The sequence below is a fragment of the Chlorocebus sabaeus genome, chromosome 9 (genome assembly GCF_047675955.1).
Source record: "Chlorocebus sabaeus isolate Y175 chromosome 9, mChlSab1.0.hap1, whole genome shotgun sequence".
In the NCBI taxonomy this organism is placed as follows: Eukaryota; Metazoa; Chordata; class Mammalia; order Primates; family Cercopithecidae; genus Chlorocebus; species Chlorocebus sabaeus.
The window spans coordinates 6,372,882-6,386,389 of NC_132912.1; the positions used below are offsets into that span (position 1 = coordinate 6,372,882).

The 13,508-nt window shown below is 53.3% G+C and overlaps 1 protein-coding gene across 5 annotated transcripts in view; it reads left to right on the top strand.

Moving 5' to 3' along the window:
- Window positions 1–13,508, top strand: part of PFKFB3 (6-phosphofructo-2-kinase/fructose-2,6-biphosphatase 3) — an 88,077-nt gene that overhangs the window by 61,210 nt on the left and 13,359 nt on the right. For all 5 annotated transcript variants that reach the window (XM_008002204.3, XM_008002198.3, XM_008002199.3 and 2 more), the window contains exons 2-10: window positions 4,658–4,783; window positions 6,271–6,367; window positions 7,124–7,190; window positions 7,704–7,778; window positions 8,143–8,199; window positions 10,580–10,704; window positions 11,675–11,882; window positions 12,394–12,540; window positions 12,634–12,738. In XM_008002204.3, the coding sequence (XP_008000395.1) occupies window positions 4,658–4,783; window positions 6,271–6,367; window positions 7,124–7,190; window positions 7,704–7,778; window positions 8,143–8,199; window positions 10,580–10,704; window positions 11,675–11,882; window positions 12,394–12,540; window positions 12,634–12,738 (1,007 nt within the window). The remainder of the gene's footprint in view (window positions 1–4,657; window positions 4,784–6,270; window positions 6,368–7,123; window positions 7,191–7,703; window positions 7,779–8,142; window positions 8,200–10,579; window positions 10,705–11,674; window positions 11,883–12,393; window positions 12,541–12,633; window positions 12,739–13,508) is intronic.

The following is a 13,508-nucleotide window of genomic DNA, read 5'->3' on the forward strand; positions in this document are numbered from 1 at the left end:
GCCTCTGTGTTCTGAGGGATCCTGGGTACCGGGCTGAGTCCTAAGACAGTGCTTGGGACTTGGCATTAAATCAGAAGTTGCCATGATCAGTGGAGCTAATGGGGTATTGATCAGGCCAGTGCAGGGTTGTAAACAGCAGGTAAAAGACAGCCTTTTAAAGCACCAAACTTTCTTTTTTGAGACAGGGTCTCACTCTGTCACCCAGGCTGGAGTGCAATGGTGCAATCATGTCTCATTGTAGCCTTGAACTTCTGGGCTCAGGCAATCCTTCTGCCTCAGCCTCCTGAGTCGCTGGGACTATGGGCATGTGCTACTGTGTCCAGCTAAGTTTTAAAAATATTTTTGTACAAATGGGGTCTCGCTATGTTGCCCAAGCTGGTCTCGGATTCCTGGCCTCAAGCGATGCCCCCTTGGCCTCCCAAAGTGCTGGGATTATAGGTGTGAACCACTGTACCTGGCCTTTTTTTTTTTTTTTCCCCTCTTAAATACAGTGAAATGAGACAAACTGCTAGCTTGTCTTTGCTCAGGATTTAGATAGACACCGCAGGAAATTGAGTCTGAAGAAAGGTTGATGTGGTACTCAAATACAGATAGAAAGACTTTCATCTCGGTAGGGAGTTACACAGGCTGATGGTGTTCTACCTTAAGGAAGCGGGGTGGGTGATGTCCTAGAGAAATCCCTGCCTTATCCCTGGGTAGCCCCTACAATTTATTTTTTGGGGATGCATTCTGTGTTAGGGTTTGAGTCAGTGGGGGATACAGGCAGTGTGGGCCGCTGCCTGTCTGTCTGCGCACTGCACACCGTTGGAGAGGTTAGTAACTTAATCTAGCTGGGAGAGCAGGAATTGGAACCCAGGGATGCCAGCCTCTCACTGTCCAGGTGAGGGATTCACCATCCATCTGGCTGCTGCCTTCCATAACTGGCTCCTTGTGTCACTGTATCCCACAGCTGAGTGTTCACCAGCCAGCCTTCAGTTTTCTTTTGACTTCCTGTGTACGTTTAACTACAGGGAACGGGCCCCAGTAGGCAGTCTGCGTTGTACACTAATGGTACTGCGGGCTTGTAGACATTGGCCCAAAGGCACTACTCAGCCACGCTGACCCTGTCTCCCCCAAGTAGCCTCTGTCTCACGGGTACCCAGTGCATGCACCTGGTACATGTGCCCAGCGAGCGAGCGTGTCGTGAACGTAACAACCTTGCAGAATCGAAGCTCTGTGCTTGGGACTTGGTAACTTTCTGGGAGGATTTGCCCAAGTGGCCATGGTCATAACCACGACAATACTTTGCGCATGAGTCCCCCAGACTCAATTCGGGTGTTTAGTCTGTTACCCAGGGTCTTTACACAGTTGCTTCCTTCCCCTGTAACGCAGTGACATCTGTGTTCCCCCAGGCATGTTTCAGTTGGCATATAAAGTCCACATCTAAATACATTTAAGTTTCACAACTTTCAAAACTTTTTGTGTGTGAAAAAGAAGTTAAAATATTAAACATTTACATAAAATGAAATGAGACACACAGTTACTCTTTGGAAAATCTTGTGTTAAACTCTAATTTTTTTGTTGTTTTTTTTGAGAGAGTTTTGCTCTGTTGCCCAGGCTGGAGTGCAGTGGTACAATCTCAGCTCACTGCAACCTCCGCCTGCCGAATGCAAGTGATTCTCCTGCCTCAGCAGATGGGATTACAGGTGCCTGCAACTAAGCTTGGTTAATTTTTGTATTTTTAGTAGAGATAGAGTTTTGCCATGTTGGCCAGGCTGGTTTCGAACTCCTGACCTCAGGTGGTCTGCCCTCCTCTGCTGCCCAAAGTGCTGGGAGACCGTGCCCAGCCAATACCTATCTTTTCTAATCACTGTGCCTTGCCAGAGAGGGTGATGAGGCGGGTGGGGGTGTCTCCTTTATGGTGCTAAAAAGGCCCATTGAGAAGAGAAGAAGAAACTGAGGGTCACAGAATTGGAAACATGAGGTGTGCTATGAGGTTTTAAAAGGGGCTGGGGTTGGAAAGTAAGACTCAAATATTTAGTGAGGATTTGTGATTACCTCATCTGTCTAAGACAGTGGTGGGTGTCCGAAGGGAGGGACAGCTGCAAACACCTCTGGTGCCCCTCTCTTTGAATCTCACTATACGAGAAACCAGCGCATAGGCACAATGGCTCTGCTTTGCCAAGAAGGGACTAGCGGTTTATTTGGGTTTGAAATCCAGTCTGAACTTTTGCCCTATGGTATTTACTCTGCTGTCTTTATTGTTGTTGTTTTTTCCTCCCTAAATGTCTACTACCAGAGGCTGTTTGTTCCTATGATTAATGTGTAGACATAATCCCCTGTTGGATAAATCAATCAGCCTCTGCTTCCTTGGCGTGGTTCTGACAGATATTCTGCACATATGCACAGCTGAAAGTATGTGTGTGCGTCGGTCTCTGTATATCTGGGTGTCCTTAGGAGCAGCGGTGCGGTGGGGACACCGGGTAAGACCAGGAGGGCCCCTTGGCCTGGGGGAAGGGTCAGTGGATGGGTATTGTTTCCAAGGAGTTGCTGCTACTTTTCTGATGTGGCAGCTACAGCTGCCAGAATGACCCTGGGCACAGTGGGGTGTGCCTCACTGGCTTTCAGGGAGGCCACCATCTCTCTGTGTGCTCCTGGGGACACAAGAAAGCCCCTGGGTGCTTTGTGCTTGTTTGTTCCACTTACGTGCTCAGGATGCCCGGCTCACCCTGGGCAATGAAAAGCGTCTGTTTTCAAGGAACTGTTTGTTCTAGGTCACTGGACACCAAGGGCATGCCAGCCCAGGGCTCTTAGCATCTCCTGAGCGTCTCCTCATCCGCAGATAGCGTGTCTGTCTCCTCACTCTGCCTGCTGAGAAGGCCACTAATGGTCTCCAAATAGCGTGGAGGGGACAAAGGCCTGACATTTCATGCCTGCCTCCCCCTCCCCGCCTGCAGGCCTAGGAGCAGATCCTGGACCTTGACTCCAGCTTGGAGCCCTGTGGGGGGATCCGGCTTACAGAGGGGCTTCTTCCCTGAGCCACTGCCCATCTGAGGGTGGCGGCTTCCACAGCCTAAGCCTGCTCAGTTCGGACATCAGGGCCTCTGTCCAGTCTGACATCTGCCTGGTTCTGTGTGCAGCTTTCAGAGGTTTTCCTGCAGGCCATGCAGGCTGTGTCTGGGGATGGTGAGGACAGCCAGGCTGACCACATGGCAGTGAGCGCTGAGCAGTGCCGCCCAGGCGGGAGCTGGCGGGTATCATCTGGCCTGGAGCGTGCATGTCGGCAGGATGCGGGAGTTGCCTGAGACCCTCAGGGCCAGGCGATAGCCGGGAAGATACTCGGTCCTTGGCTTCCAGAGCAGCTTCTGGCTGCTTTCTGAAAAACCCAGCAAAACCCCACTCCCTGCTGTGTTGTCTTACTGAGATGCCGAGACCGTTGTGTAGCCGTGGAAGCCAGGAGGGAGCTGGCAGGCAAGAGCATATCCAGGTTTCTTGGAGACAGCTCCGGCCCCGGCCTGATGCCCATCACTTCCCTCGGCAGTACCCCAGCGTTCATCCAAGCCTGGCACCAGAAGAGGGGGTCAGACAGGGTGAGAGGCTCAGGCGTGGAGGATTTACCTGTCCACTGGGGTAATTTTAGCCTTCTGCCTCCCTGACCTACTTTCATGATAAACTCTCTTCATTTTCTTCTGATTTTTTTTTTAATTTATTTTTTTGTAGAGACAGGGTCTTGCTATGTTGCTCAGGCTGGTCTCAAACTCATGGTCTCAAGGGATCCTCTTGCCTCGGCTTCCCACAGCACTGGGATTACGGGCATGAGCCACTGTGCCTGGCTATAAACTCCTACTTTTAGAAATTATGTTTTTAAAGATTTTTTTTTTTTTTTTTTTTTTTTTTAGAAATGCTGCCCATACGTCCTGTGTGGAGGTTCGGATGTTGATGGTGGGCCTCTCTGTCTCTTGACACTGGGGCCCCAGACCCCTGCTCTGACCCCTTGTTGTGTTGGAATCCACCCTCTCGACTATTAGCACCCCCCTCCCTGGCGAGAGCAATCCTTTCCTCCCACCCGCAGGGGCATTTCCACTTCCACTGTGGTGTCAGTCACTGGTTCCCTGCTGGGTTTAGCGCCCTGGGTATCAGCTCGGGAATTTGGGGTTGGGACTGTCTTTGCCAAGTAGAACCTAAAGGCAGGATTGAGGGACAGGGTGTGGCTGGGGGGCTGTGGCCACTAGGTTGCCTGGTCCCTCTCCGGTACAATGCCAGGGACTGCAGGATGGGGAGATGAAATGAAAATTTCAATGAATGCTGGGTGTGGTGGCCAAGCCTGTAATCCCAGCACTCTGGGAGGATTGTTTGAGACCAGGAGTTCGAAACCAGCCTGGGCAACACAGTGAGATCCCATCTCTACAAAGATAAAAAAAAATTAGCCAGGGATGGTGGTGTGCACACTTGTAATTCCAGCTATTGGGGAAGCTAAGACCAGAGGATTGTTTAAGTCCAGAGGTTTGAGGCTGCAGTAACCTCTGGTGGCCACTGCACTCCAGCCTGGGCAACAGAGTGAGACCCTGTCTCAAAAACATTTTTGGTGACATTCTTCAGTGTTATTGTTGGGGATGGCCTCTGCTCCTCTTCTCTGGTCACTTGGTCCATGATGCACCCTTCTTGCTTGTTTTTCCAGCCTGTGGGCCAAAGCTGACCAACTCCCCCACCGTCATTGTCATGGTGGGCCTCCCCGCCAGAGGCAAGACCTATATCTCCAAGAAGCTGACTCGCTACCTCAACTGGATTGGCGTCCCCACAAAAGGTGAGGCTGGGTCTTGAGGCCAGTCCCCTGTAAATGTAAAAACTTGACCTTCCAGCTCAGTTGCTGGTTTCACAGGCAGGACCACCCCTGGGCACATCTGTCCCCTGGTCGGGGAATCTGATCCTGCCTCCCGTACAGCTGGGTCCTCCTCCACACTGTGTGTACACCCTTCTTCTGTTGGGGTTTTTTCCTCATTGGCCATTCTCTTTCCCACTCCCCTAAATCCTGCCCTGACTCAAATTTCACCTCCTTCAAAACCATCTCCGGCCACCTCAGTCCTTTACATTCCTGTGGCACTCAGTCCTAGCTAACATTCCTCTGCTGATGGCCCTAAGCACTGCATACCATAGATGAAGGGACTTCAACCCCCGGGCTGTCGACTGCTATGTGAGTGGCCTGTTAGGAACCCGGCTGCAGGAAGTGAGTGGCAGTGAGTAAGCATTCCCGCCTGAGCTCCTCCTCCTGTGTGATCAGCGGTGGCATTAGATTCTCATAGGAGTGAACCCTATTGTGAACTGGGCATGTGCAGGATCTAGATTGTGTGCCGCTTATGATAATCTAATGCCTGATGATCTGAGGTGGAACAGTTTCATCCCAAAGCCATACATCCACAGCCCCTCCCTGTCCGTGGAAAAACTGTCTTCCACGAAAGTGGTCCCTGGTGCCAAAAAGGATGGGGACCGCTGTTGTAGATGATGCATTTAAGAATCTCTGCTCGGTTTTCCCAACTAGATGGTGCACATCTTGTGGATAGGTGGATAGGCACTGTTTTTTTTTTTAAATTTTATTTTAGATTAGGGGTACATGTGCTGTTTGTTACTTGAGTATATTGCATATTGATGGGGATTGGGCTTCTAGTGAACCTGTTACCCAGATAGTGAACATTGTACCCAACTGGTTATTTTTTAACCCTTGCTCATCTCCCACCTGCCCCTCTTTGGAGGGCATGGTTTTTGTGTTTACCATCCCCGCTGTGCCCAGCTCAGTGCCCAGGAACCATGGAACACACTCCCCTGGCCCTGGTCCTGGTGGCTGCACTAGCAGAAGGGCTGACCTAGATCTGGCAGTGGGCGTGAGACCCCCACTCACTTTCTGATACCATTGGTGGAAATGTGTTGTCCCTATTTTTGCTAGACTTGGGGCCTCCCCCAACCCATCCTCACAGTCTCAGTCTCTGGTTTAGGATATCGTGAGACTGGGATGAGACTGGGATTGTAGACTTGGCTGGAGGGGACAGCGTTGCAGAGCATGCGGCAGGGGCATTGCAGCTGGACTGGGGAAGCTGGGCTGCCTGTGGCCTGCTGTCCTCAGGAATTGACGGTAGCTCAGGACTGGGTGCTGGCATTGCTTCCATGTCGTATCGTCTCATTCAAGTCGGCGTGGTTGGCTGGGTGGCTCTGCCTTTGGTTGATCCCATGATCCCAGTGTGAGTTGGCCCCTTCCTCCTGCTCAGTCATCCAGGCTGTTCTCCTCTTTCCCATCCACAGTGTTCAACGTCGGGGAATATCGCCGGGAGGCTGTGAAGCAGTACAGCTCCTACAACTTCTTCCGCCCCGACAATGAGGAAGCCATGAAAGTCCGGAAGTAAGGCTGGGCTGCGGGACTAAGGCTGGGCTGGGGGAGTAAGGCTGTGCTGAGGGAGTAAGGCTGGGCTGGGGAAGTAAGCTGGGCTGCCAGCTTCGGCTTGCTTTGTTCTGAGCCAGGCTCTGTAGGAGGCAGAGAAAGCCGGCCTGCGGGGTGGCTCCTGTTGGTGGCCTTCAGGGCTGTGGAGTGTGGGAACAAGCCCCCGTGCCCCTCTGAGGTTGCTCTCGTCTGTTCCCTGAGGGTCTCACTGAGCTGACCCTCACTGGGACAGCCGCAGAAGCACCCTCACTGAGAATTAGCAAGTCCTGTTTGTCGGGAGTGTCTGTTTATGTTTGGAAAGGATTTCTTGTTAAGAGCGAGTTGATTGTGAAACCCCAGTGCAAGGGTGTTTGGCCCCGGCTGCATGGGCTGGAGTCTCCTGGGGGATGCTGAAACCCCTGATGCCAGGCCCCACCCCAGACCAGTTAGCGCAACTCTGTGGGTGGCTCTGGGCAGCCATTTCTTAGCAGCTCCCCAGGAGTGGTTCCTGTGTGCAGCCTGGCGCCAGCACCGCCTCCCGAAGGTGCCTGAAGCCACCTGTGCAGGGCCCCAGGTTGGTAGCCTCTGGGCCTGAGGGGTGCTGGCCAGCCTGCCCAGCGCTGAGCAGTGTAGAATGGAACCACCAGTTACTCTGCCTGTTGGGGTGCGTCGGGGGTTTCTTGGGCTGTGCCAGCGGATGCACTAGCCCTGACATTTCGCATCTCTTGTGCATTCCAGGCAGTGTGCCTTAGCTGCCTTGAGAGATGTCAAAAGCTACCTGGCGAAAGAAGGGGGACAAATTGCGGTAAGTCCAGGGAATGTGGCCGGCTCAGTGTCCAGTCCCACCCAGGAGGGCGTCCTCACTGGCCTGGGGTGTACCGAGACCTGTGCCTCCGGCCCTGAGGGTGGAGGAAAGCAGGGGGCCAGGGCAGCCCAGTGGCTCAGGCAGGCGGATGTGGGATGGACTCAGGGACCCACCCCCTCTGCGGCCAGTCCCCCACCTCCAGGGCGGGCAGGACCTGGGTGGCCCACAGGACCACTGGCCCTTCCTCGTACACTGTCCCATTGCACGTTACTGTTTTGCTTGTTTGCTTTTGGGGTATTCCCCCACGCTACCATCCCTGAGTGCTGTTGGTAGTTGGGGGAGGCCTGCCCCGTGGGTGCGCCCTAGGGATGACTGTGGGCAGGCACCAGCTCCCCTGAAGCGCTTTTGGGGCTTATTGCTGGAGGTGATGGGCCTGGCATCCTTGCTGTTCTGGTAAACGTTGTTAAACTCAAACTTAGAGTCTTCTTCTTGGCCCTTTGCTCTCCACATCAGGTTTTCGATGCCACCAATACTACCAGAGAGAGGAGACACATGATCCTTCATTTTGCCAAAGAAAATGACTTTAAGGTGAGCTGAGCGTCTTGTGTTGTGCTAGAGGGCTCAGGAGACAGGAAAAGGCCTCAGAAAGCAGCCTGAGTCCTGCTTGGTCCTTCCCCTCCTGCTGCCCATGTTCCTGAGTCCTGCTCAGTCCCTCCTCTCCTGCTGCCCACGTTTTGCGGCCTTAAATTAGGGCCTTTGTGTGGTAGGGCTCTTGGGGGCCGTGGGGTGTTCCAGAGGGGTGGTGGCGGGAGGCGCAGTGAGGAGGTGGGCTTCCCTGTCTTTGGGAGTTGGTGGGTGGCGTGCTTCCACCTTGTCCGGACGATGACATCGCAGTCATGGCAAGGTTGGACCTTCATGGTGTTTTCTAATATCCCCACCTCCCTTCCGCCAGGCATTTTTCATCGAGTCCGTGTGTGACGACCCTACAGTTGTGGCCTCCAATATCATGGTAAGACAGCCGGGAACCCCACGCTCCTGCAGCAGTGTAGACCACAAGGACATTTGCAGTCTGAGGAAGTGGGCTACCGGGTCCGGCTCGGAAGCGCAGCTGAGCCCTTAGGACGAGCAGCCCCCAGTTGGCTGTCGATTGGGAGGTCAGACCTACAGAGCCGTTTTTAACCCAGAGACCTGTCCTGTGAGGGACTAGCTCCATCTAGGGCAGTGGGCAGGCTTGGATGGGATGTAGGAAATACTTCAGGGAGACAGGAGTAGTTTCTGTTGGTGGCAGGAGACTGACAGCTAGTGGTGATGGGGCTGCCGGGGCAGAGGGCATCTCATTGCCCCCAGCGGGACAGGAGGCAGCAAGTGGGTCGCTTGCTTTGACGGCTCCGGGAGGTACGAATGCTTGGGCAGTGGCAAGAGTCCATAGGGCTCAGCAGCCCCCTAAGTTTGGGAGGTAAGACTGTCTTCCTGCCAATGCAGCTCGTGAACCTGCCACCAACCCTCCTGTCTGTGCTGTGCAGGGAGCTTGCCCAGATAAACTGAGGGCACTTGGCACCATAACTTGATGAATTTCTCCAGTGTTACCACTTGATAGCAATATATATAAACAGGAATTGTTACTATGGAGACTTACTACAGGCCGCCACCCTGTGTTGGAGACAATTTTCTCTTCAGCTTAAACATATTAGAATATGACAATTCTATAAAGAAAAGCAGTTCTGAAAACGTACACTGGGACGCTGTGGTGTTGGCATCTTTGCATCTTTAGAGGGGATGCTAAGCATGTGTTAGCCCTGGTATCTTCCCCAAAGTGGTGGAAGTATTTCTAGATATCTTTAGGAAATGAATTCCTGTTTCAGGAAGGGCTATTTGAATTGTGAAAAGTCAGTTTAGATTTGTCCAGTGGGTGCAAAGGAGGAGGCTCAGAGTATGAGGAAATCACCTAAACAGAGGGTTTGCCACTTTTCTTGGGCTCGGCACTCCTTGTTCCCCTTGGTTGACAGCAGGGTGCAGCTGTGAAGTCATTTTTCCCAGTGAGTGGTCACCGATGTGCTTAGCAAGGAGTTTAGCATTTGTCTGGTTGTCCACTAACAGATAATCATTTGCCCCAACCCGCCGTGTTCAGAAATCTCTTTCTGATGAAATCTCAAAGCAGCTTTGTAGATCCAGGCTTTGTGAACTTAGATTTTTTCTTTAATTGTGGTAAAATATACATAATGTAAAATTTACCATCTTAACCATTCTATTTATTTATTTATTTATTTATTTATTGAGATGGAGTCTCCTGTTGCCCAGGATGGAATGCAGTGGTGCGATCTTGGCTCACTGCAACCTCTGCCTCCTGGGTTCAAGCATGTCTCCTGCCTCAGCCTCCTGAGTAGCTGGGATAACAGGCGTGTGCCACCATGCCCGGCTAATTTTTTTGTATTTTTAGAGGAGACAGAGGTTTCACCATGTTGGCCAGGCTGGTCTCAAACTCCTGACCTCAAGTGATCTGCCCGCCTTGGCCTCCCAAAGTGCTGGGATTACAGGCGTGAGCCACCGCACCCCGTCATCTTAGCCATTTTTTAAATGCGCAGTTCAGCAGCAAATTATATTCCCATTGTCGGGCAACCGCCACACACTATCCCCAGGACTTTCTCATCTTCCCCGGCTGAAACTGCCAGGACAGAGACACAACTCCCCACTGACTCGAGTCTTTGAAGAGTGGCTGCCTCTCAGGGACAGCAGTGGTTGATGAGAAAAAGCCCAGGCATTCAGAAATGCTGAGTTTCCCTAAAATCCACCTGGTTTCTGGGGCCTGTGCCACTGTGGGTGTTGGTAGACCTGTGTTGTTGCCTAGGAGAGCGAGCCCTGCAAAGAAGCGGGCACAGCCCTAGTTGGAGAAGCAGTTAACCACAGACTGGTCACACTGAGGCTGCCTCGGGTGGTGGGGGCGTGGAGGAGAAGCCACACGAGGCCAGAGGCATCTCTGGGAACTCCTGAACGCACCTTAGAACCAGCAGCCTCCTCCCGGCGCGGGGAGCATTGCGGGTGCCCACGTGGAGCTTGGTTGAGTTCAGCGCCAGGCTGTCTGGCGGTGACTCCAGCACGGGACAGATCCTGACTTGCTGGAGCATTCAGAGATGTTCATTATGGAATCCCCGTGGGTTTCCTATCTCTGTCCTTCCGGCTGCAGTTCTCCATCTCCCCAGGGAATCCTCCCCATGTAACATCAGGCTGTGACTCAGCCCCCAGGATCTTTTTCCCTTTCTCTTACATGCTGGGCCGGCTCATCTTTATACTGAGGCTTCTGTGCGCTCCCCTTTTGAAAGCCCCAAATCCTGCTTAATCTCGGCAGAAAGCCTTCCCGCGTGATTCATCAGCCACCCTTTGTGGTGTTGCAGGAAGTTAAAATCTCCAGCCCAGATTACAAAGACTGCAACTCCGCAGAAGCCATGGACGACTTCATGAAGAGGATCAGTTGCTATGAAGCCAGCTACCAGCCCTTAGACCCTGACAAATGCGACAGGTGATTCCCAGGCTGGCCGTCTCTGCAGACCCACATGAGAGTTCTTATTGCATTCTTGATGTTCCCACAAAGCATGTGCTCCTGGATACCTTAAAAACAAAAATTTTTTTAACAGTTTTTTTTGTAGAGATGAGGTCTCGCTATGGTGCCCTGGCTGGTCTTGAACTCCTGGTCTCAGGTGATTCACACACAGCTGCTGGATACCTTTATCAATTCTCTTTGAAAATATCTTTTAAAAACAATCCTTGATGACAAACCATATTCAGTGGGAATATTTTGAACACTGTAGAAGTACAAGAAGTCAACGTAGAGTTGAGCCTGATCTTGCTACTGTCCCTCTGATAGTTCCTTTCTTTTTTCTTTCCTTTACTTTCTTTCCATTTATTTGTTTATTTACTTACTTACTTACTAATTACTTGCTTACTTGCTTAGAGACAGGGTCTCCCAGGCTGGAGTGTGGTGGCATGATCATAGCTCACTGCAGGTTCAAACTCCTGGGCTCAAGTAATCCTACTGCCTCAGCCTCCTGAGTAACTGGGACTATAGGTGTGGCTGTCCACACCCAGCTAATTTTTTTTTTCTTTAGTAGAGATGAGGTCTTGCTATGTTGCCCAGGCTGGTCTTGAACTCCTAGACTCAAGCAATCCTCTTGCCTCAGCCTCCCAAAGTGCTGGGATTATAGGCATGAGCCACTGCATAGGCCCCTTTCTTTTTATCTCCATTTTCTTTATTTTTTCTCCCCCTTTTCTGGGAGGCAAGCCAGTCTCACAGCCAGACACCAGCTGTGGGAGTTGTCGCACGCACATGCTCTGCCCCTTAGAAGGATTTGGTCTGTGCTCTGGAGGGGCCTACAGTCCTGCCTTGCTGTTCTCTGGGGAAGGCATCTTCTGGGGACGGGCCAGGCCAGGCCGGGTGCGTCCTGCTGTGGGCGGTGGCCTGAGCTGTGGTCTTTGGTGGGGTCTCTCTGCAGGGACTTGTCGCTGATCAAGGTGATTGACGTGGGCCGGAGGTTCCTGGTGAACCGGGTGCAGGACCACATCCAGAGCCGCATCGTGTACTACTTGATGAACATCCACGTGCAGCCGCGCACCATCTACCTGTGCCGGCACGGCGAGAACGAGCACAACCTCCAGGGCCGCATCGGGGGCGACTCGGGCCTGTCCAGCCGGGGCAAGAAGGTGCGGGGTGTGCTGCGGCATGGGCCGTTCTGCCTGCAGGGCGGTTGCAGGGTCAGCGGGGTGGGTGGGGAGGTGTGCGCTGCTGCTGCTGCTACTTGGTATGCTTGCTGTGTGTGTTATCTGTGTGTGTGCCTGCGTGTCTCTGTGCATAGCTGTGTGCATCTCTGTATGGCGCTCTCTCTGTGTGTCTATGCCTATCCATGTGGCTTTGTGTGTATGTGTGTCTTTGTGTTACTTTGTATGTATGTGTGTGTGTATTTGTGTGTGGTGTGTGTATCTCTGCACGTGTGTGTGATGTGTGAGCAATTGTGCACTAGGAAGGGGAGGGGCAGGAAGAGCTGAGCCTGGTCTCTGGGGAGGGTGTGTGCTACTGTGTCTGTCCGAGTGGCCTGGGGCCCCCACGGTGTAAGCAGGTAGCGCACAGCCCCAGGTGGGCGGCCTGCTCCAGCCCCTGGCTCTTGGAGGAGCTGCGGGCATCTGGAATGAGTGGCCCCTCTCCACCACTTCTCAGTTTGCCAGCGCCCTGAGCAAGTTCGTGGAGGAGCAGAACCTGAAGGACCTGCGCGTGTGGACCAGCCAGCTGAAGAGCACCATCCAGACGGCTGAGGCGCTGCGGCTGCCCTATGAGCAGTGGAAGGCGCTCAATGAGATCGACGCGGTGAGTCCCGGGAGGCGGGCGTGGGGCGGCTTCCCAAGAGGCCCTAGACACCCCTGTGGTTTGTTCCCCTGAGTGACCACTGGGTCCCCACAGGGCGTCTGTGAGGAGCTGACCTACGAGGAGATCAGGGACACCTACCCTGAGGAGTACGCGCTGCGGGAGCAGGACAAGTACTACTACCGCTACCCCACCGGGGAGGTGAGCGCAGGCTGGGGCGGGCTGAGGGACCCCAGCGCACACGGCCACTGCTGTGCAGGGCTGGGCCACCCCTCCAGGGAGTTCGCTTCGGTGTGGGTTCTGGGGGCTCCTACACCCCCCACCTCGGAATTGAGTCCCCCCAAATTGAACCTTGTAACAGCCTGGGGAGAAGTGCATTTTCCCATAAGCAGAAATGAGATATGTTTCCCTAGGGACATAGAACCGTGTGGGAGAGGAGGAAGGTGGTGTGTGATGGTCTGCTGGGCAGGGTGGTGGGCAGGCTGGCAGGAGGGGTGGCTCTACATCCCCTGGGCAGCGTCTGTGCCTCCCCAAGCACGGTGCCTGGGTGGCTGTGGCTGAGGATGCTGCTGCCTCCTCTACAGATGGGATCCTCCCTGCCCGGGTGTGTCCTCCCTGCCCGTGCCCTGCTGAGCAGTGTCGTGCCTCAGGCCTCTGTGCCCTACTGTCCTCTGGCCTCAGACTGGGCCTTACACACCGGGGCCCTGGTTAGCACAGCAGAGAGCCTTTTCTGGTCTTTTTCTAAAGTCACAGCCCTTCTGCTTTTTACATTTTTAAATTGATAGAAAATACACATAACATAAAATGGACCATTTTCCTCAGGTTAAAGTTATGGTCTAGTGCATTTTAGTGTACTCACAGTGCTGTGCAGCCATCACCACATATTCCAGGCCTTTCCCTCGCTGCACAAAGAAACCCAGATCTGTTAGCAGCCGCTCCAGCCTGCCCCACCCAGCCCCGGCACCAGCCCG